This window comes from Typopeltis vanoorti, chromosome 21 (genome assembly GCF_054136105.1).
Source record: "Typopeltis vanoorti isolate ZY-2024b chromosome 21, IOZ_Tvanoo_1.0, whole genome shotgun sequence".
NCBI lineage: Eukaryota > Metazoa > Arthropoda > Arachnida > Uropygi > Thelyphonidae > Typopeltis > Typopeltis vanoorti.
This window is the reverse complement of record NC_143569.1, coordinates 76032216-76057836: the sequence shown is the minus strand read 5'-3', so window position 1 is coordinate 76057836 and position 25621 is coordinate 76032216. Positions and strand designations below refer to the sequence as shown.

General features: G+C 38.3%; 1 protein-coding gene across 1 annotated transcript; it reads left to right on the top strand.

Annotated features, from left to right (window-relative positions):
- Window positions 1-1015: 1015 nt before the first annotated feature.
- LOC150094994 (nose resistant to fluoxetine protein 6-like) lies at window positions 1016-21487 on the top strand. Its single transcript, XM_090411171.1, has 3 exons — window positions 1016-1349; window positions 20042-20259; window positions 21353-21487. The coding sequence occupies exons 1-3, from the start codon at window positions 1016-1018 to the stop codon at window positions 21485-21487; spliced, it is 687 nt and encodes a 228-aa protein (XP_090267297.1).
- The last annotated feature ends 4134 nt before the right edge of the window (window positions 21488-25621 follow it).

Sequence of the window (25621 nt, the reverse complement as noted above, 5' to 3'; positions counted from 1 at the left end):
ACTATGAGGCAAATAGTTATTCTTTTTATATGTATACGGTAAACTGATGATTTCGGGGGAAAATCCACTTTTCCTGGCAAAGAAAACTTTCCTGAGGTTCGATAACTGTTCAGTGGGTGGTGGATGGCGCTAATGTAGCTGATTGGTAGCATAGGTTCGGTAGTGGTGGAGACGGAGAGTTGTACAGTGGGTGTCCTCCAGCGATGAGTCTTCGGACTCCTTGGAGGTGTCACGAATAATAATAATAATAATAATAATAATAATAATCACTGTTTCTGTTAACAAGATCGAGCAAATATTCAAATCTAGCAATATTGTCAGCCAATTGATCAATAGATGGCGTTAGTATTGTGACATTCGATGATATATTATAGAAAGATCTTTTAGAAAAAATATGAAAAAAATTTGTGTTTTTCAGATTTTCCCCCTTTTTTATAGTGCTTTTTATTTCTTTTCTTCTTTTTCTAATTTTCCTAAATTGTTTTCTTTTCTTTTTTCTATTTTTTGCTTTTTCAAATTAAAAAAAAAAATTTTATTCTCTGTAATTTTAGAATAAAGAAAAAAAAAGTAAATTTTAATTTTATTTAAATGTTGTCAATTTTACTCATATTTTTTCAAAATATTTCAAACTATTTTTCTGATTTCATCCAACACCTTTTTTTTTGCAGTCTATCCTCTACATGTATGTATTAACGATATTTTACAAACTCTAAGTGCGTCGGTTATTTTCTGAAACGTTGATTAACCTGTTATGCAATGACATTTTTGTGGCCAAGGAGTTCTTGTTCTTTAACGTGACTATTAGATGAATAAAAATAAAATAAGAAAGTTCAAATTCAAGGAAAACAAAATAAAAAAAAAAACACGGAAGGTAAGGTCGATTTCAGAAATATACACGGATGAAACATTGAAGGTAATCTTTTTTGCACATGCGCTAATAAGCCAGCCTATTACATCGCATGCGTCCAACAGCCTTAACAGTTTCACTCAACGTACAGCTGCAAGTTTCAGAAAGATGGAGTCCGCGTGGATTTTATGTATCGTGTATTTTTTTTGCTGTAGTTTTGTTATTTGTGGTGATGAAAACAGAAAATTTTACACCCGCAATTTACTTGATGTAGAAGAACAAAACGCAACTTTGAAAACTGATGCTTCCAAAGCTCCAGACATGTATTTCAGTGCCCGGATAATGACGGGGCTAATACAAAAAGTAGCAGGCGGTTTAAGTAAGATGCTATTTCCTAAAATTATGAACGTACTCTTGGAGAAAAACGTATCTACTTCGTGTGCTCACTCAGTGATGAAACTGGGAAGTGGATTAAAACATCTGAAAACTTGGGCAGTTCAAAGTAAGTGCGATATATTTATTTTTATTATTATTTGTTTTTCATTCAGTTACTTTCGTTAATAAGATATAAATGACACAATTGAGAATTGATTTTTTTTCCTAGTAAACGATGCATAAAAATCTTTTAAAGTGAAAAAAAAATGTATTTTAATAATTTATTTATTTTATTTAAAATTCATTTTATTTATCTGTTACAATATATATGTGGTAAAGGATGAATAAAATAAATAAAATTATAAGCGGTTAATCAAATAAAAAAAAAGTAGAAATAAATACAAAAAATACTTCCATATGCTTCAAGAGCTCTTTAAAGAAAGAATACTTATAAGTGAAACCACACGTATATTATCACTGCAAAAAATAGGTCATGGAAACAACTCCAATTATTATCATTCCGAAAAGGTCACAATTCCAATTATTCATTCCGAAAAGAATTGTTATATTGCAAATGAAATAAAAAAAAATGAAATCTTGTTTGTGTAGGCATTGTGCAACAATTTGTCGATCCCCCACTTGCTGTGAACGTTTTTTTTTCATTACCCCGTGCAAATTCTTGTCATTTTATCTAAATAAATAAATAAATAAATAAAAAAAAAAAAAAAAAACAGCATACATGTGTATGATTATCAGCTCTTAAGAAAATTGTAAACTTTTGCGCATCAAAGCCACAAAATTGCAGAAATTAAAAATATATATATACTGTATATACGGAGCCATGATTATTTTACATTCAAAGGAGTGAAAAGGAAAGACGTGGCACTCTATCGTAAGTTTGGAAATTTAAGATATGGAGCAATAGGATATTGAAATTTTATTATTATTATTATTATTATTATTATTATTATTATTATTATTATCAACATACTTCCATGGAGTCACGAGACTCATCGTGGGAGGTCCTACTTTCACATGCACATCTCATCATACCTCGACTTACATGCATTCACCGTCCCTGCACTTATAATACTCCCAGGCAATGCATTCCAATCACCCACCGCCACTCTTCATGCAAAATATCTACTTCGCACCCCCCTTGCTCACACCCACCTTATACAGATTCCAGGGATGGCCTCTCATTCTCGCATGTCTCCAGATATTCCATGAAAAATCTCATCCACGCTAATCTGGTAATTCCTTACCAACTTATATGTCTCAATCAGGTCCCCCCCCTCTTCCTTCTATTCACTAGGCTCTGTAATTTGCATTCTTTCAATCTGTCCTCGTATTCCACATTCTAGGGACCAGAAACCAACTTATTTAATCAATTGAAAACCTAGCGACCAAATCTGTGCACGGTAATCCATGTGCCGTCTGATCAAAGTCTTGTACATTGGAATAAAAACATCCTGAATTCTACACTCCGGTGTTCTCCGCATCATTCCCATAACCCACTGAGTCATCCTCACAATTTTATCAAAATTTCAAGACCCTCTCCATCACAGCCCTCAAACCTTCATCTCCTCCAAAATATCCCCACCAATCCTATGCTCTGCATCTCGTATTTGATTCCTAAATTTTAAAATCTTACAGTTTGCAACATTAAACTGACATCCTCTCCACACACACACACACACACACACACACACACACACACACACACACACACACACACACACACACACACACACACACACACACACACACACACACACACACACACACACACACACACACACACACACACACACACACACACACACACACACACACACTCTGGCCCATTCAGACAATCTATTTAGGTCCTCTTGCAAATCTACAAGATCTGCTGCTGTACTTCTCATAACTCTCTCAAACTTTGCATCATCTGCAAACAACTGTATATCACCATTTAAGCCCTTTTCCATATATATTTACATAAAAAATAAGCAATCACCTCAAAACAGGCATCTTGGGCGCTCCACTAGTTATTTACTCTTCAGCGATATCATTCCACCATACGCAGCCTGTTGATATCTATCGGACAGCCAATCTCCAATCCAAAGCACTAATCTACTGTCCAACTCTATCTGTTCCGATTTATCTACCAGTTTGTCATGTGGCAATCTGCCGAAAGCCTCTGCAAAATCTAAATATACTACTGTATATGCATCCCCTTTGTCCAATGTTCCCTTCTCCTTGTTATAATAAGTCAGCAGATTGCTAAAACACGATCTTTCAAACTAATTTAGAAAACGCATGATAATCACTAAACAGAAGTCTACCCATGCTCACCCAGTTCTGAATCATTGCCCTCATTAGCTTCTCCAAAACTCTGATCACAACTCCAGACAAGCAGATTGGCCTATAATTCAAAGACTTAGTCTTATCACCTTCTTTATTAAGCACAACAATTTTGCCATCTTTCCATTCCTTTGGGACCCGGGCTAATCTATGTCTCATGTCAAAAATGTACGTTAAAGCTGTTCTTAACTCTCAAGACATGTGGTGATATATCATCAAGTCCTGTGGCCTTGTTGACATCAAGTTTACACAATTCGTCATATACCTCCTGCTCACTCACCATCACTGGTTCCTCAGCCATTCCTACTGCTCTCGAATTTTGCATTATGTTACAATCACAAGGATGCTCACTTAACACCTCTACTGTATCATCCTCAGTGTTTATAATTCTCCCATTATCGCTGACCAACTTTATCCTCCGATAATCATTCTTCCTTCTGCTGGCCACATATCGAAAAAACTAAAAAATGACACTAAAAGGATTTCTTTTAGCGTCATTTGCTAACTGCTACTCAAACCACACTTGTGTTATCCTTACTGCTAATTGATTATCCTATTTGCTTTTTGCACTCATGTACTGATTACCTTCTCTCATCTTGTGCCTCCTCCGCAATGCCTTTTTCTCCGGATTGTACGCTTCACCTTTTCAGTCATCCATGGTACACTTTCCTTATTACTGGAATACAAATAATTCCTCAGTAGAGACCAAGCAGCCTTGCTTTCCTTTCCATGCAATTTCTCATTCGATGATATTGCTGCAAACTGCTTTGCCATAATCCTCTGCCTTATAATTCCACATATAACGTTTTCTTACAATAGTCCTGACATGGCTGGCCACCATCCATATGATCACTTCATGGTCACTTTCACCAACTAGAGGAAGATGTAACGCTTCATTTATAACAATATCTTCTGATGAAATAATCATATCCAAAATCCTGGATCCACCTGTAGCCTCTGTTACGTACTTAAGTTAGTTATCTCTTAGAACTCAAGAAATTGTATTTTCTTTGGATCCTGATGTCGTCTTCTCTGCATTCCAGTCTATAGTACTATAATTGAAATTGCCCATAATGATCACTCTCTTCTTATTAGCCAGACCAATTTTCCTAAACATCTCTTTCTCACTGACATCCACATTACCAGGTTTATAGCAACACCCTACTAAACATTTCATCCTCTCCACCTCTGCTTTACACCATACTGCTTCAGAACCACTGTCAGTATTTGCTCATTGCAACTGCAACTTAGATGGGCCCCAGTTCCGCTGCCATCATTAAGACCACTCTTCCTTATCCCTTTCTGCTTTTTCTGTCTTCGCGAAAGACTACATATCCATCCATCTCTAATCCTGTCAAAATGTTATCCTCATTCAAACATATCTCACTTCGACAATTTTTGGATGAATGAACTCTCTCAATGCTACAGTTTCATTCCCATTGTTTCGAATACTTCTAGCATTTGTAGACATGCATACCACCTCATTTCCGTTTCTATAACGAGTCTCACTAACCTCACTTCTTGGACATGACTTCTCTACACTCTTCCCTATCCATTCTTGTTTATCATCACTGACACTACACCCCTCTCAAGACTTCAATATCACCCCGACATCTTCGACTGTCTTAATCCTTTCTTGCGCACTCACACATCTACTACTGAAACCATCATCTACACTTTTCACTCAGTGTCCACCCTCACTTCTCTTGTTTCCCTATCCACTCGATGTTCGCTTTCTCTCCACTCGTGCCACTCATCTCTCTATTTACAAACATGTCTACCTTATTCTCCTGCTCTTTCACAACACTTCTTGCTTCCTCGTCTTCCATGTACCTCAGTTATTCTCTCTTGCAGCATCAATTTCTCCAAATGACGCATACCAAATCCCATCAAATGTAGCCCATCTCTTTTATACAACTCTATCTGCCCTCAGACTCATCCCACACATTCACAAAATGAACTCCTTTCTCCTCACACAACTCTGCTAATATACCATGCATAATCTTCGCTTGCTTTCTCAACTCTTCTTCTTCTTAAGTAGTTCCTCCAATTTGGAGGTTAGCAATCATGGTAGGCCAGAGTGTACGATCCTCTGTTATTCGTTTGATCTCGTAATAGCTCTTATTATCCATCCATTTCTTTACATCATCAACCCAAGAAGTTCTTGGTCTACCAGGAGATCTTTCCTCTAATTTTCCCTCCAGTATTTACAGAGACGTTTTTTCCTGCTGATCCTCTTAATAAGTGTTCCTACCATCTTGCAGTCTCTTTTTTTAAAGTCTTCCATTAGTTTGCAGTCTCTTTTGGTTACCATTAACTTCAACATCCCTTCATTAGTTTTTTTCTCATTCCAAGAAATCTCTGCTCTCTTATAGCACCACAGCTCAAAGGCCTGTAATTTCTTGATTATGGATTTTGTAAATGTTATCGTCTCAGATCCATAATACAATGTGGACCATAAATAGGATTTTATTATTCTTATTTTATATTGTTTATTTGTTCCAGAGGTCAATAACACTTTAGTATTCCAAAATGCTTCTTTTGCTTTATATATTATTGATTTTACTTCCAAAACTGTTGTTTCATCTTCTGTAATCATTATTCCTATATAATTATGAACTTTTGAATTTTTTGAACGAATCCTGCTGTACCATATACTTGATTTTATCTGTATTTAATACTAAGCCATAATAATTCTCAACTCATCATTATCACACTTGGACAACACTGACTATCTTACCTACCATACTGTTATCTTTCACTCTCCTTAACATCCTCATGACATCCCCTCCTTATATTCTTCTTGTTGCCAGTCAAATCATTCGCGACAACTACCACTACCAACTCTTTTGATCGCGTACTCCTCTCATCCAATGCTTCAAGCACGCTTCTCATTCTATCTCCCAGAAAACAGATTTACGCACCTTTTCATTTACCAAACCTCTCATCATCGAATCCCATACATTGCTATTCTCAGATGATTCGTTATTTTTTTTTCAAATCTTTCATCCCATTCTTCCTCACATTCCCATGCAAATCTGCAATTCTTCTCAGTTCATTCTTCATGCGTTTTATCTCTTGCCTCATGTTTGCCAATTCCACTATCATATCTTGATTTGGTTTTTTCAACCATTTACGCAAATCGCATTTCCACTACCTTGTACGTCCGCTGTCTTACCGCTAACTCACCGCCATCTATGCACACTGTCTTACCAATCAGCATCGCTAACTCATCGCCAATTTCGCCTGCTGTCTTACCGTTACCATTCAAGCACTCATGAGTACCGAGTTCACGGTAGCTACATCCACGATCTTTTGCCTGCTACCGCTTACTTTCAATGATATCTCATAATCCCTAAATATGCCGCACTTCTTACACGCCCACACTCTCTCATCTCTCTTTTTTCCCCTTTCCACATAAATATCATCAATCTATCCCTAAGTATACATTCTGCATTCGCGCCATTCTCACCGTTTTCGAAAAATTCCTAATCGCTAATTCCACACACAATTTTATTTAAGTTTATCTTTTCACAGAAATCTCGACGAACACAACTCTCTCTTCGCCACCTAGTGGCCGAATCCATTTACTTAGGCATTTTAAGACTTTTATGAATTTGGGTCGGTGGAGATAACTAACATGTGATTCCAATCAGAAAAAAACGTTGTTAGCATGTGTTACAATAGTATTAGTACCACGGATGACCTTCCAATTTGAGATAATCTAGAAATCTTGCTGGAGACCAAAATATAGTCTCTGAATCATTATTGGTATTCACAGACATCGATGCCCACAGACTGTTGGTGTAGCGGGTGTAACGTTAACACCCAATCAAGCAGGCTAACAATTGCGTGCATTGGCCATTAAGTCAGTGTTTGTTTTTCACGATGAAAAATCAAAGTTTTCGTGAAGAAGGGATCCTGTGGCCTCCGTATCAGACTGCATAACTCGGTTTCATATGAATACTACTAATAATATTTCTCGTTCTGCACGGGATTCGAACCCAGGTCTTTCCAGCCAAAAGTCACTGTCATTACCGATTGAACTATGGACGTATTGTAAATTTATTGTGGACGTGCAATTGCAGCAACGTTTTGAAAGGAAGAAATCAATAACAGCCGTTAATATATCGCAATTTTGGGTTGCTAATGCAAGATACTTAATACGATCTTGTTGAGTTGAGAATAATTTATTGAACAAGTGTATGATCGCTTTATCCACGATGAACTTTTTGTTTTTTCAGCAGAATGGTGATTCCCATTAGTTTGTCTTGGAATTTCGAAAATATCTCTATAGAACTTCTGAAGGCGGATTGGTAAGAGATCCGAAATTTTCATTTGACTGGCTTACAAGTGACTCAGATATTGTGCTGTTTGCTGAGATCTTATGATCAAAACAGGAATTCAGTACGTACCGAACAAGTGAATAATTGAAAGAAACAGTTTACCGTGCTTAAAAATACAACAATGTTATGATTCATTGCACCATGCGGTGGATAGGATGATTAGCATGTACTTGTCCATCTGCCTGCATTGCATTGAATTGTGGTCACGATGGCCTAAACGCTGTTTTATGAAACTTTTCCATAATTCTTTCTACCTATTATAGCATTCTAAGGATAACGGATAGATTGAGACTGTAAAAAAACAGTTGATTGTAATTCCAAGTATCCATACTGGATTCCTTTGAATCTCGACCTTCTAAGAATAATTTCTTATGAAAATGTATTCAGCGAATTACAAGGACGTATAAAAGGCTCAAGGGATGAATAGAATAAATGAATTGCTAGAAGGAAATTACTGCTTACAAATTACATGACATGGTTTCCTGTTGACCTCGTCAACTGTTCTAACGTCGATGTTTTCATTATCATTAAATAATCTTCACGCTATTCACCTCACTGCTAAATTGTGTAAGAAAAAGTAGTCATTTTGAGCATGCGCATAGAGAAATTTATGCCTTTCTACTTCCTCTTTGCATCATTTAAAATATTTTAAAGCCAAATATGCCATGATATTGAAAATATGTTTTTGTCTCCTGGATTGATTTTATTATCATGAAATCAGTTCGCGTATTTTCACAATCAAGAGTGACTAAGGTTAAGAAACGTCAAGGAAAAAGTCAATGATGTGTTTGAAAAATAGGGTGATTTCAGCAAAAACTTCGTTAATGGTAGTGAAACTCACGAAGTGGTTCTTTCAAGTTAGGAAACAGATCGAAGTCTGAAGGGTTCGTGTAAGGATAGTACGGGAAGGGATATGAAAGCACCAATCATCCATACTTTTCCACAAAACCAGATACTTCACTTTGGGTAAGTGATTGTTATTGCACGATACCTAACCTGTGTCAATTTCTTCCTCCATGATTTCTCGAAAGAAAAAAAAAATACAACAAGGAAGCGAAGTTTTTTTTTTTCCCAGAGATTGGCTTACAACTGATGTGACAGGGGAAACCGTTACGTCACATAATATTACATGGGAATTGTCAGTTGTTTAACAACAAACAATCTCTTCACTCGAAACGAGTTCGATTTGTTTTTATAAATAAAATATTCTTACCTATTCACAATTAATCATTGTAAAGAAGTTTTCTCATCTTTGGATAAGGTTTTTTTATGGAGAAAAGCATCCATTTGTTAAGTGTTTGCTACATCTGACTCCGTAAGTGCGATACTTTTGGCAAAAAATACGTTGATAAAAAGTAGCGCCTCGTATTTACACCTGTAACTGATTCAACAAATACCTAAAAGCAATAGAAAAGGAAGTTAATGAAATCTGTTTTTGCCTTATGCCCTGTAACACTTCAAAATCTTTGACACTGGCATCTTATGCTAGTATTTGTCACACGCACGCACGCACGCACGCACACACACACACACACACACACACACACACACACACACACACACACACACACACACACACACACACACACACACACACACACACACACACACACACACACACACACACACACACACACACACACACAGAAAAAAGTCGACAGACGTGACTGCAATCGCTCCTGCTTTTACCTTGATTTAGTGCAGTATAGAACAGAAAAAACTGGATGTATATAGTATCGACTGATACTAGATACATCCAGTATATATCCAGTATACATCCTCTTCCTTCTCCTCTCCTTGCTCCTTCCCCCTGATGCTATTAGAGTATTCGAGGGCCAGAGGTGAGTCTTTCTTATCTTGCTAAGTCATTTCGTCTTATGCAGCCACCGAAGGAGGCAAGTTAGCCTCAATACGTGCCGGTCCCAAGCCCGGATAAATGCGAGGATTGATGTCAGGAAGGGCATCCGGTCGGAAAACTTCAGTGCCAACTCAAACTATGATTATGAGCCGAAGATAAAATGATATAAGGGCTAGGGCGTACCCCTTAAGCGACGCGCAGCCACATCGCCCTACAGCTGCGAGAAGTGGACGACGGCTACTGCATCAAGGCGAGTGCGGTTAAAGAAGCGAGCCCAGCAGGTGGAGAGGATGTTGCGAGTGGGAACACTGAATGTTGGAAGCATGACTGGAAGGGGAAGAGAGGTGGCAGACATGATGAGGAAGAGGAAGTTGGACATTTTATGTGTGCAGGAGACAAGGTGGAAAGGGGGAAAGGCAAAGGAACTGGGAGATATAAATTGTTCTGCTCTGGAGCAAATAACGAGGGTAGAAATGATGTAGGAATTGTGGTGTGTGGCAGAATGAAGGGTGAAGTACTGGACGTGGGTAGAAGGAACGACAGGATCATGCGAATGAAATTGGGTCTGGGAAAAGAGCGGGTGGTCGTATTATGTGTATATGCCCCGCAAGTTGGTTGTACAGCAGAAGAAAAAGATGAGTTCTCTCTTCCTATGTGCCCGTTCAAGTCTACTCCGAAAATGAGATGGTGATTGTCGGAGTAGACTTGAACGGGCACATAGGAAGAGAGAATAGAGACTGTGAAAGGGTGCATGATGGTAACAGAGTGGGAATGATGAACAAGGAAGGAGAGAGGGTTGTGGACTTTGCAGTAGCGTTTGATCTGGCAATTGTGAACTCGTTTTTCTTCAAGAGGGAAGAACATTTAATAACATTTAGGAGTGGTAACAACAGCTCACAAATTGACTACATTTTGACTAGAAGAAAACATCTTAAGATTGTGACAAATTGTAAAGTAATTCCTACAGATCAAGTAGCACAACAACACCGACTGCTGTGCGCAGACTTTAAATTAAGATCGAAGATAAGAACTTCTGGTTGCCATGGGATGGAGACAATTAAGTGGTTTCGCTTAAAAGAGGAGAGTGTGAAGAATCGTTTTAGGGAGAGAGTGTTAGAGAGGACGTTGGTTGGACTGCAAAGTGTACAAGATTGGTGGAAACATAATTCAAAAGTAATCCTGAGCTGTGCAATCGAGGTGCTTGGTGAGACATCTGGAAAGATTAGAGAACAGAAGGAGGGTTGGTGGTGGAATAATGATGTACAAGTGGCAGTGACAGCTAAGAGGAAGGTAAAGCAGAAGTGGGATGCGTCAAGAGTGGAAGAGGACAGAGAGGTGTACAAAGAGAGAAAGCAAGAAGCCAAGAGAGTTCTGGCACAGGCGAAGACCATGGCATATCAAGATCTGTATGATCAATTAGAAACAAAGGAAGGACAGAGAGAAATTTACCAACTAGCGAAATGTAGAAATAAAGCAGCAAAGAACATCTTACATGTCAGGCAGATCAAAGATGCTGAAGGAAGAGTATTATGGAGGAATGTGGACATAAGAAACAGATGGAAAATATACTTTGAGGGACTTTTGAATGAGGAAAATGCAAGGACTCACAGAGGAGATGGGCGGCCTTCTGAGGGGATGGTGCAGAATCAGTAGAATGGAAGTGACGGAGGCCATGAAGAGGATGAGGAATGGAAAAGCAGTGGGCCCCGACAGAATTCCAGTGGAGGCATGGAAGGCACTGGGGGAAGAGGGAATTGACCTGCTGTGGGACCTGTTCATGAAAGTTTGCCAACAGGAAAATATACCCGAGGAATGGAGGGAGAGTACTCTTGTTCCCATCTACAAGGGTAAAGGGGATGCACAAGACTGTAAAAATTAGAGAGGAATAAAGTTGATGTCCCACACAATGAAGATCCTAGAAAGTTCTTGATGGTAGATTGAGGAAGGAGGTGGTGATTACAAAGGAACAATTTGGCTTCATGCCTGGTAGATCAACAACAGATGCTATCTTTGGGTTACGGCAGATGATGGAAAAGTATCGAGAGAAACAGAGGAAGCTACATCTGGCATTTATTGATCTGGAGAAAGCATACGATAGAGTGCCAAGGCAAGAAGTCTGGAGGTGTCTGAGGGAGAAGAAGGTGCCGGAGAAATATGTCAGGTTGGTGCGGGAAATGTACAGAAATGTGAAGACAAGTGTTCGGACCTGTTTAGGACAGACAGAAAGTTTTCAAGTAACATAATATTGTGATGGAGGTGGTAACAGAGGAGGTGAGAGAAGATGCACCTTGGACAATGTTGTATGCAGATGACATTATGCTGTGTGTAGATTCAAGAGAAGAAGCGGAAACTAAACTGGAAAGATGGAGAAAAGTACTGGAAGAGAGAGGTATGAGACTGAGCAGAAGTAAGACAGAGTATATGTGTTGCGCAGTGGGCGGTGGCGGCCAGGAGACAGATCTGGAGCTGGAAGGAAATGTCATCAGGAAGGTGAGAGACTTTAGATACTTAGGTTTAACAGTGGAAGAAGATGGAGGAGCTGAGAAGGAAGTGGGATGCGGGATACAAGCGGGTTGGAGGAACTGGAGGGAGATGGCTGGAGTGTTATGCGATAAAAGGGTGCCGATCAATCTGAAAGGCAAACTTTATAGGACAGTAGTGAGGCCAGCTATGACATATGCTGTAGAAACTGTGGCCCTGAGGAAAAATAACATCAGCAGGATGGAAGTAGTAGAGATGAGAATGCTTAGGTGGGTGTGCGGTGTGACCAGAAAGGATCGTCTGAGAAATGACTATGTCAAGGGAACAGTGAAAGTTACGAACTTAGGAGCGAAAATACAGGAGGCAAGGTTGAGATGGTTTGGTCATGTGATGAGGAGGGAGGACGAATATGTGGGAAGAAGGGTCATGCAGATGGATGTGCAAGGAAGGCGGAAGCGTGGGCGGCCAAAGAAGAGATGGAGGGAGCTGGTAGAAGAGGGCTTGAAGATGAAGAACTTGGATGTGGTGACAGCCCAAGACAGGAAGGTGTGGAGGAGATTCATTACAAACAGTGACTTCACTTAAGTGGGAGAAGCTGCAAAAGAAGAAGATCTAGTATCGACTGATAACTCGTACAGGTGCTCTATCTGACATTGAATAATTTACTCTATAGTTTCATAGTTCTAAGCGTGTATGGGTGAAATTTTATTCCATCTTTTTGAACTGAATATTGCTGGTCAGACTAACTACTGTTCAGCTATCTCAAAGACAACGTCTTGGTCATAATAAGATTAGCTGCTACAGCAAGAGCAAACATTCTCCCCCCCCTCGCCAATTACTGCCACTGGGAGGTACAAAGGATATAAGAAACAATCCTCTGAAGCCAAATTCAAAGGAAGCGTCACTTCAAGGAACAAGCAGAAAAACTGTAAGTACACTATCTTAAACTTTGTATCTTAGAAAGCTTAGCAGGTCAACAGGAAAGGTATAACACACAACTTTAAGTAACATTAAGATGGCGGCACGGGACGAAAGACATAAGAGTTCGAAAAAGCCCTAGATCTGCTGCTTAACGTTGCTAAAGTAAGCGGCAATCTAAGAAATGATTTAAAAAAGGATATACTAACTGCAGTGAGCGAACTAACAAAGGTTTAATAAAATGAAAAATGCAACTAAAGTATCGATAGAACTACAGACTGCTACAAACAACCAGGGACAGGCTAACTTAGCTCAGCCTACTTAGCTTTACTCGCTAGTCGTTAACAACAATGCTAAAAACAAAGACGAATCCGAAAACAATCCTTGCTATAAATTAATAGTCAAACCGATAGCTCAACTTAACAGAGAAGGAACCAAAAATCTTATAAAAGAAAAAAAGAGACCCAAGAAAAATAAAAATCGAAATTACAAAAATGAAAGTATTAATAACAGAGCAGTGTTAATTGAATCCAAAGAAAAGACCACGTAGACTTGTTACATAACGAAATATCTAAGGAATGCAAAGACACATTAGTAGCAAATCCCAGTAAGAAACATCTTCCAAGGCTAATAATATATGATATTCCCAGTGATATTGATATCAACAACGCAATAGACTCAATCCCCATCCAGAACAAAGAACGCTTCATCGGCGACACAAACATGACAAAGTAATTTATCATAAGAAAAAAAAAAACGAACACAAGAAACCTGATTATAGAAGTTCATCCAACGGCGAGGACCAAACTGCTGAAAATCGGTGTTAAAATCCTATGGAGAATTTGCCATTGTGCAGATTACATAAGCGTTCTGAGATGTTTTAACTGCAATAAAATTCACCATCATACATGAGACTGCACGGGAAAAAAAACCTACAATCGATCTGCTCTAAAGCACATAAATTAAGCGAGTGCCCACGAAATAAGTCCTAAATGAATTGCATAAATTGCCAAAATCGCAAAAAGCATGCCAAAACCAAAAACGACTGCAAACACGTGGTATTAAGCAAAGACTGCTCGACATACAACCAATACAGACAGCTCAAAATTCAAAACATAGATTATGGAAAGCATAATCTATTAACAAACTTAGCAGAACTCTTAAATAGAAAAAATATAGGACTGGCATTAACACAAGAACCTCACAACATCAACAACAAAATATATACTGCTTTCCAAGCAATTATAAAATATTTTCCAAAGGATCTGAAAGAAAGAGTGCTGCAATACTCGTGGTCGACCCTGAAGTCGAGGCAATATTAATTTCTCAGTACAGCAAAGAGGACCCGATACTTATTGAAATTACTTACAGAGGAATAAAAACTTTTGCTGCAAGTATGTATCTAAACTATCACACAAACAACAGAAACCAACGCATTAACATCAATTATTTAACCAATAAAACCAATCTAGAGATATTTGCTAAAGTAGTAAAAGCGAATTTTCATGCCTAATCTCAGAACATCACTTTAATGGGATCAGCAAACAACAGCTCAGCTTAGACAAGAACCTAGCAATCTGGGCATCGGAACAAGCCGATATAGACTTCCTTGCTTATGTGTTTTCATCAGGTCTGAAAAAAATCCAGCGACCAAACACTCCAAACAACCAAGAAGCTAAACATCGATGGAAGAAAATCAGACCCTAGGTGAAACGCCGAATTAACAGTCCTAAGAAAACGTGTTAACGGACTCAGACGACTATATCAAAGAACATACAATAACCAAGATTTAAGAGAGAGAGCAGAAGACAGAACTACTATAAAGCCAAATACAGCTATCAGTCCAAAATTATAAACTCGAAAACAGAACATTGGAAAACATTCTGTACAGTTTCAACCGTATCGAATGCTTGGAATTGTATATATAAATTAGCAGCAATCAAGAATAAGACAACATCTATATTATCAACCATCAAGAAAACAGACGGGTCCTACACTAAAAACTTAGCAGAAACTCAGCTATTATGAACAACAAGTTTATTCCCCCTGATGACGATGAATCAACAAACGAAGAAATCCACAAAACCTACAGACAAAGAATGAAAACAAACGTAGGCACTCCTAACGACGACTTATTTACAGTTAATGAGAGTGAGTCACTATTAAGATCAACGGATCCAAGAAAAACTCCTGGAGAGGACGGAATAACCAGCGATATTCTCCTAAGAGCCTTGCTCGAATTCCCGAATTCATAACACAGTTTACAACGAATACCTAAAAAGAATGCGATTCCTTTAGTATCGAAACTCTCTAAAATTATACCCATAATTAAACCAGAAAAGAAACATCCAACAAGATCAGCAAATACAGGCCAATCAGTCTCATAAACGTTGCTTGTAAGGTACTAGAAAACTCCTAAAAAAACGTATAACGCACTATATCTACTCAAGAAACGTACTAAGCAGCAATCAATATTCATTTAGACCTCAATCAAGAACAGTAGACGCAATTATGGAGGTTAAGAGTTTACAGTAGACAGTCTACAGAAAATCTGCTACTGATCTCACTCGATGCACAAGGAGCCTTCGACGCTGGGTGGAAGTCAGTCATAATCAATCAAGAGATTTAAAATTTCCAAAAAACTTATCTATCTCACAAAATACTATTTTGCGGACAGAATAGCAACCATGACATTAAAAAGCACAGCTGTAACGAAAGAAGTCAAACGAGGCTGCCCGCAAGACTCCTGCTGTGGACCAGGCTTCTGGAACATCCAGTACGACTCACTATTAACGCTTCCTTTCAATACTGAAACAAAAGTCATAGCTTTCGTCGATGATGCGATGATAATGATTCGGGGACGCGACGGCTTACAGTTAGAAGTAACGTTCAACGAAGAACTCTTTGAAATCGCAGAGTATGCGAGAAGAAAGTTACCTTCGAGAGCACCAAGACTAAAGTGCTTCACATCTCACGCAAAAAAATCAAACAACCTGTAACGGTCTTCCTAAACGGAGAAGTTCTCGAGGTAGCCAAAATACCTACTGTTAATAAATAAAGAAAGATTTACCTTCAACAAGCACATCTCATATGTTGCCGAAAAAAGCTTACAAATTGTAAACCTTCTAGAAAAGTCGGCAAGGATTAAGTGGGGATTAGGCCAACGAGCCCTGAAAGCAATACATACCGGAGCTATACTACCATTAATATCTTATGCTGCACCTGCCTGGAAACTTTCACTAAAATCAAAGAAAAATCGACAAAAGCTAAATTGAGTTCAACGCCTTATAATCATACGTATAATTAAAGGATACAGGACAATATCTTTCGAGGCAGCTTGCGTTATTGCAGCTCTAACACCGATGTGCCTGAAAATACAAGAATTATCTCTGATATACGAAGTCACTTCCGGAAGATATAACGAAAATTCTAACACTGATCCAAATTGCTACGAACGTCTGATTCACCACAGTAAGTGGCCTCACCCACCAAAGCAAAACTAATCTTCTTCTTTCACTATGCCTTTTCCCATGTTAAACGGGGTCGGCGCACCGATCTATAACCTTAGTCTTCCAAGTTCTCCGGTCCAGGGCGTCCTTCGGACTCCATCCTTTCTCCCTAAGATCCTCTGTCACCTTATTCCTCCACCTGAGCTTGGGCCTGCCTCTTTTCCTCCTTCCCTCCAACTCCATATACTCCACTCGTTTACCAACATACTCCTCACCCTTCCTCTCTACATGTCCGAACCACCTCAGCCTACTTTCTTGTACCTTCTTGCCAATTGGTCCCACCTTAACCGTCCCTCTGATGTAGTCATTCCTTATCCTGTCCTTCTTTGTCACACCACTCATCCATCTCAACATCCACATCTCCGCTACCTCCATCTTCTTCTCCTGTTCCTTTGTTATAGGCCACGTCTCCGCGCCGTGAAGCATCGCCGGCCTCACCACCATCTTGTAGAGCTTTCCTTTCCTCTTACAACTCACTCTCTTGTCGCACAGGACCCCGCTTATCTTCCTCCAGTTCATCCAGCCGCATGTTATTCGGTGCTGTATTTCCCCATCCAGGTCACCATTCCTTTCGACGACCGACCCAAGGTACTTGAATTTCTTCCCTGAAATTAGCCTTTCACCCTGAAGTTGTATGATCATATCCTCGTCACTCCCCGTTGACATATATTCAGTCTTCTCCCGGTTAATTTTCATTCCTCTCTCCTCCAATACCTTTCTCCACTCTTCCAGGGCATTTTCAAGTTTCTTTTGGGATGATTCGCATAGAACAATGTCGTCGGCAAACAGCATGCTCCATGGTGCCTCTTTCTTGACATCCTCCACTAGTTCATCCATGACCAGGTCAAAGAGGTAAGGGCTCAGAACTGACCCTTGGTGTAGCCCTACGACAATGGGGAACCCTTCTGTCATGCCGACACTAGACCTGACCTGAGTTTCTGTTCCCTCATACATCTCCTTCACTATCCTCAGGTACTTCTCCGACACCCCTTCTTCCTCATACACCTCCAAACCTCCTGCCTGGCTACTCTGTCGTATGCCTTTTCCAGGTCTATAAATACCATGTGCAGCTCCACTTGCATCTCTCTATATTTCTCCATCAATCGCCTTAGCGCAAATATCGCATCCGTTGTCGCTCTTCCTGGCATAAATTCAAACTGCTCCTCACCAATTTTTGTTTCCTACCGTATCCTCCCTTCAATTACTCTTTCCCATATCTTCAATGTGTGTGACATCAGCTTGATCCCTTTATAGTTGCCACAGTCTTGAACATCTCCTCTTCCTTTGTAGATTGGGACGAGAATACTTTTCCTCCATTCCTCTGGTATCTTTTCCTGTTGGGCTATTTTCCTCATCAGATCCAATAACATATCCACGCCCTCACTGCCCAAATTTTCCCACACTTCCCCAGGTATCCGGTCTGCCCCCACAGCCTTTCCATTCTTCATTTTTCTCAGTACCCAATCCACTTCCTCTCTACTTATGTCTTGCACCGGTCTCTCGTTCGCCTCTCCATCCTCACACCTCTCTCTCTCTCGGATTCTCCTCATTTAGTAGTTTACGGAAATATTCTTTCCATCTTCCTCTGATTTTGTCCTCCTCTTGTAATACTACTCCTGAGGCATCCTTTATCTGCTTGACTAATGTTATGTCTTTCGAGGCCTTATCTCTGCTTTCGCTATTCTCAACAACTGAGCTTTACCATCGTTTCTCTCCAGTTCTTCATAAACCTCATCAACTGCCCTCGCTTTCGCCCGTGCCACAGCTCTCTTTGCATTTTTCTTCGCTAATCTATATGCCTCCTTGTCAGCTCTAGTTCCAGTTATGTCCCATTTTTTCTTTGCCTCTTTCTTTTCCTTGATCTCCAACTTCACCTCCTCATTCCACCACCATGCCTCCTTATCCTCAGGCGGTCCCTTTCCTGATGTTATACCAAGCACCTCTTCTCCAATTTTTCTAATATTCCGACTATTAACGTCCCACCATTCTTCCACATCCTCTGGTAACTTCATTTCTTTCAATACATTTTCTTTAAACTTATTCCTTGGGCCTTCCTCTTCCAATTTCCACCACTTTATTCTCCTCTGTATCCGCCACTTCCGTCTATTCTTCTTTTCCCCTTTTATATCAGTCTACCACAACCAACCTGTGCTGTGCCGCTACACTTTCTCCATTAATCACTTTACAGTTTTCACCTCCTTCAGATGTTTCCTACGGCACATAATATAGTCAATCTGACTCATTCTATCCTTGCTCTTATAGGTCATCAGATGCCCAACTCTTCTTGAACCACGTGTTAGCTATAGCCAAAGAAAACGAATATTAAGGGGAAAGAAAGCTGGAATTCCATATATACACTGACGGAAGCAAAACTGGAGGGAATGTCGGCTGTTCCTTCATTGCATATAACCGGCAGTCCATTATACAAGAACGCTGCTCTAGTCTGCATCCTCTCTGTTCCAACAACCAAGCAGAACAACTTGCTATAGTTCATTCACTTATATATCTTCAGGAATTAGAAGTCAACACCTCTCATCAAAAGACAGCAACAATTTACAGTTATGACAGTAGAAGCACTATAGACCGCATAAAAAACAGAATAACCATATAGCGTTAATAGAACAGACAAAAAAGACTGTTTGGAATCGCACTCTATCGGGATTGGAAATCAAGTTCTGCTGAGTGAACGCACATACTGGGAGTTGAAGGAAACGAGAGAGCGGATCAGTTGGCTAAAGAAGCGGCTAGAAACACGTTACCAAAATTACTCGAAATCTGCTATAAAAACCCTTGCAGAAGAAAGAAGCCTAGACTTGTGGGAAGAAGAATGGAAAACTTCAAAAAACCGATCGTCAACAAAAGAATTCTTTCCTGGCATCAGAAGTAGATTCCTGCTGGAAAAACACACGCCATTTCTCCAGGTTTAACCCCGCTACTAACGGCACATGAAAAACTAAGACACTACTTACACAGATTCCATATCCTGGAATCACCATCATCTATTTGTAGTTCACAACTTCAACAGACTGTTGACCACATACTTTACGACTGCCAGCTACTGGACTCCATACGGATGCCCCTAATGCAACACGTCATTACTTCTGGAGACAAGTGGCCAGTGTCAAAACAGAGACGTATCGAAAAGTATTTCTCAGAACTAATTAAATTGCCAATAAGATCAACTACAAGTTGTTGTAAACTAACATAAATTACTGATATTGTATGACTTATATAGTGTAAATATACGTATATATAAAAATAAAAATAAAAATATAAATATTGATGTAAACGTCGGAATACACACACAACACACACCCTCACTTAAATATCTTCAAACTATGTTTGGTTTTTCCTATTGTAGTGCTCGATGCTTCTGCCAAACTTCCAACAGGAGTGATGGATGGAGCTGTAACTGAATACGGATCATACGACGAGTGTGTTAGCATCAGAGTTCCAAAACAAAACGGTCAAGAAGATTTCCGTGGTCAGTATTGTACAATATACATTAATTTTCCACTTCCACCTTTCACCCCAAATATCAGCGCAGGCAAACGGGTGGTGTACAATCCTTTAGATCCGGTAAGTTACGAGCCACACATTGAGTACTTTCTTTTCTCTGTATTTTTTTTATATGTTGCCAATGTTTAACTGAAGCAATATAATAGAGTTGTTATTATTATATTGCTTAGATGTTATTATATTGCTTCTCTAATTTAAATTATATTTTTATCTTCATGGACCCTTGTGCTCCATACTTTCAACATAATTATCGTCTATCTCCATATTTTTTCGTTGTAAACAAAATTTCCACTTAACTGTATTTTCTAAATATTCTCACTTGTTTCCACCGTATAGCTTTATCGAGCAACATGCTGGATGAGCGTCCAATAGACATGCGACGAAGAATTCAGGAGAGTAGATAAGATGGACATTTCAACATATCGAAAGGACCCAACCATAAAGACCGCTCATATTATACATTCATGAACCAAAACATTATGACCACTTGCCTAGTAGTGTCCTGGGCATCCTTTGACCGAGATAATGGCTTTCACCTTGCCATTGACTCCACTAGACCACCGAAGATGCTGTGAGGTATTCTGGACCAACTAGATAGAACAACGTCGCGGAGGTCAGAGATAAGATTCTCTCACAAATATTTGATGGAGTTCAGATTAATTAGAATTATTCGACCAGGGAAGCATGCTGAATGCTTGGATATGTTCTTCAAACTTTTTGTTTTGCACAGTGCAAGCGTTGGGACACTGAAGGTTGTCTTACTGGAAGAGTTCAGATCCGTCGGACTACATTGCCACCATACATACACGGTTATACATGGTCCAAAAGTATCCTCAGGTAAGAAGTAACGGTCAAGGTGTGTGCCATGGGGAAGATGAGAACACCTAGTATATGAGAACAGTTCTCATCTACTAGGATATCAGTCTGTCACTATCCTGTTTCCGGCCAACTGTGCAAGTATTGTTGTCGGGAATTATTCACGCAAATCAAAGTAAAGATCATACAAATTCATATTTCCTGTAGTTTCATATCCTTGATTTTTTTCTACTTAAATTAATATATTATTTAGATTTTTTTAAATATTTTATTTATAATAATTTCAGTAATGAATCGAAAGAGAGAGATAAAATAATTTTGTTTTATTTCTTTGTAGATTGAGGAGAGTCTCAAAAAAGCAATTCCCCTTTTTTATGGTGCTAACTTACAACTAGGAATGTGTTTCCCTTCTGCATGTTCGTCTGAGGATGTGGAGGAAATAACAAATGGAAGTAAGTTTTTCCATCAGTAATTCAATTTGAATTGGTCAAGTGATGCTGATTGGTTTAAATTTTAGGTTTCATCTTCTTGAATCATCAAATAAATTTAGAATGGAGGTATGAAAAATTTTAATGTTGGTTCCTTTTATTTGCGACTCTAAGGAGATTTTAAAGCTGGAAGCACCTCTCATGAATAAAAATCCACAAGAGGAAGGAATGCTGTTAACTGTTAGAGAGATGTATGACAATGTACTTGGGCTTTGCTGTATAGGAAAGTTGCAGTGGCCATCAGTATTTAGCTAAGAATTGAATGGATAGAATGATTGCTATTATTGACAGTTTTGAGTTGCTATTATTGTTACTCTCACCAATGACAGTTTGTTGTGAACCTATAGAGATTAGTGCTGTGGACAGGCTGATAATTTTTTTCCTATTTGTTTAACTTTATTTTTTTATATAATTTGCACAGTTCAGAAACCTCGTAGTAGACAGGGCTGTGATCCCACACTGAGCAATGAAATTCATATCTCAACTAAATTCATCTCTTGGTTGGAGTGCGGATGTTGTGATGCACATTTCCGGAAGTGTAAAAAAGCATTCTCCTTTCTCAAAACCTGGATTTTTATAGATGAGTGCTGAATCTTTTTATCGAATATAGTTTCACAGTGATCCATTCTTTATGGATCGCTGTGAAATCTTCAATGATCCACTTCACATAATCTCATCCTTTCGCACAACGCTTGTCCTGTATTCTAAGCGGTTTATATCAATCCAAGATTACAGTTATGACCACCATGTTTGCTCTGAAGCTCTTGTGATGTTCTGCCTAATTCCCCTGTATAAAACCCACTACGTTCTTACCTATTTCTCTGCTCAGTACGTACGTTTTTCCTACACTGGATTTCTATTAATTAGGAAAAAAAAATTAAAATTTATATTTTGGAAAATTTCTGAATGCATTTCCAAAATATGAAAATAACTTTCATGGCTTACACATGCAACAAAATGTAATATAGTCCTGATGTTCTTCAGTTCTAATCAAGGCAAGACTGCCAGTCGATCCAAAATAGGAAAGATGGCATGAGTAGGGTAGCTGATAGACGCTTGATAAGGAAAACGTATCCTGATAATGTTTCCTTTGTAGATGGTATGAAAGAAGACAGTTTGCGAGCTGGTTTGAAGGAAGCATATAGATTGAATTTAAGAAGAATCCTTGCTATTTGTTTCAAGGTTCCTTTAATGCAAAGTACTGAGATTCTTTTCACATTGGATTGTAGTCTTAGAAGGATGATAATTATCAATGATTTTTGAGTATGGAGCTTTGTTGTATCCATTACATATTAGAGTACTTTAAATGTTATAGAGTTCATCCAACAAAAGGAGATGTGAAGAGCAGATAGAATAAGAACTGTACAAGAATCTTGAAAATATCCTTTTTATGATAGAGGGAGGATGAGTGAATGTATCCACCAGTAAAGGATGGCTTCCGATCAACTGGAAATTCAAACATGACCAGTGGGATTACGAATTATTACGGTATCCAAAAAGGGAAGGTGGTTATGGGATTCAATAGTGAACTTGATACGGGAGTACAAGGAGTTTATTTTTTCTAGGAACTGATGTACTTCTGACTTAGTGTGGAACATCAAGACAATATTAAATTTTTGCAATTTGACAAGTCTGGCCATGCTTCTCACGTTATTAACAGTAGGCACAGAGTTCTTTGGAACCCGACAAAACTTCATTCCATCAGGTTCAAATTCTTAATGGCATACAAGTGTTGAGGAAATTTAGGATGAATCACGAGTTACTGTTTAAAAACTGGAACAGAACTGAAAGGCTACATTCATCACAAGCTAATATAAAAATGTAATTAAGTAAAGAAGTGTAAACAAGTAACTAAATATAAACATAAAAGTTGTTCGGTTTAAATGATTCAAGAGATGTTAGATAATACCGAAATACCAACTTTAAAAAAAAACGTCTACTTTGATCGTTCTCAAACACAGTCCCCTCCAGTTGATATTATTTTTTTTTAGAAAATATGTTAAGAAAGGCCTTAGGATCCAAGGAATCTTTGAAGGGATTTTTCAAGTGAAGGTTAGAGCCGGTCTCATACAGGGTCGCAGAATATTTCCTCCTAGAAAATTAAGTGTTTCATCCCATATAATATTAAAAACAGAAAAACAATGTACACAGTAACAGATGTAATACATGTGATCCTAAATCTTAGATTTTTCTTTCATTGAATTGTACCGACGAGAAAAAAAGATCTGGAGAACATTAATAACATAGGTAGATGTTATTAAGATTCGATGATCATTGTGTCTGGAAAAACTAAACATGGAACGTTTTACAAGTCACTTCAAGCCTCCAGTAAGGACGTGAAGATGAAATTTAATCTGCTATCTAAAACCATCCATATTTTGTGATTCGGATTGTGATTCAATCTTACACACAGGATGTTAGTTGTAGAGCTAAGACGGTATTCACTCAGTCAGTCCGGCCAGTTTTTTACCTTCTTACTTTTTTTTTTTACTTTTCATTTCTTCTAACTCTTAGTTTTTAATTTTACCTTCACACATCGACATTTCCTAATGAAAACATAAACTTATTTCTCTCGATATTTCTCTATAATGTTATATTATTCTCTAAGTTATATCAACATTTTAAATCATTGCACTTCAGATAATCTTGACAAACAATATTTTATTTCTTAGTTATCAACAGTGCACATGAAAATGTGATCGCATCAGCGTCTCGATGTCTAGTAGATGAGCCGATCCAGGTAGAACCAGTACATATTATCTTCCTGTAAGCAATGAAATTTGATTTTTAACTCTATTTAAGATATATTTTTCGTACTTAATATATCCATCATCATCATGGTTTATTTACAATTTACAATTTATAACTAGGGAAACGAACTAAATAAATAAGAATAAGAAAAAGTTAATTATTATATGTAGCTTTCCAGGCCTCTCTGTTTTGAGCCACGTGAGTTATTTCTCGTGGAGAGAGAATATCTGTGCTGATAAGATGGCTAATGCACTGCCAGAATTGTTTAGTTGGTCTTGCTCTCCGTCTATGTCTATTTGAAGGAGCGTATAAAACAAAGATGTCAAATTATGTATGTCTCCAAGTTGATGTCCAAGCCAATCAAGCTGACGTCTGCGTTGGGTTTAAATAAAGGATTTTTAGTTTGTCTCTTCTAAAATCCTTCCAAGAGTAACAGTCTTGAACAGGTCGTATTAAAGCTATTAATGGTTTTTATTGCTTTTTGGGTGGAACCGTCCCATGTTTCTCCACGATACAAGAAGATAGCCTGAGGGGTTGCTTTGTAAAGCCTAAGTTTTGTTTCCAAGGTTAATTCCAAGATTAATTAATAAGTGGCGATTTCGATATATTTCTTAGATTCTTGTGTTTGATTGAGAGCATAATATTTTTTTTATTATGCTATTTGCAGTATTATTTATATTTGAGCCTAAGTATTGGAAGTCTTCTACTTTTTCTAAAAGTTGCTTGTTCTGTAATGTACTACAAAGTTCCATATTTGTGAGTATTTTAGTTTTATTTGAGTTAACTGCCAATCCAAATATTTTTGCAGCTCGGCATAGTTTGTCAAAGTGTTGATGTGTCTTGGATAAAGATGAATCTATTAATACTATATCGTCTGCCTAGCCGAGGTAGCTGAGCAAGAGTTGTTTATCGTTGGTTGTTAACGTTGCGCCGAATCCGTCCTCAACAATCTTGAAAATATAGTCTAGGGTTATTAAAAAGAGGAAGGGAGCCAAAGTGTCTCCTTATAGAACTCCTGTTGTTATAAGAAATTTTTATGTCAATTCTCCATTGACAAGAACACGGGCGTGAAAATCTTGATAAGGTGCTGCAATTGCTTCAATGATTTTGTTGGGAATACCAAATGGTAAAGAATGTTATGCACGTTAATTCTACTAATGGAATCAAATTTCTTTGTGAAGTGTGTGAAATTGAGGATAAGAGTAATATTCATGTCTTTGGAACCTTTCAATAATCTTCTTACACTGTGAATGTGTACTAATATGCTTCTGTTCTTAGGAATCCTGCTTGATTTTTTCTTAATTGTGGGGAAATATAAATTTCTATACGACTAAGAATCATTTTATTGTCAAGTTTCAGAGCAATAG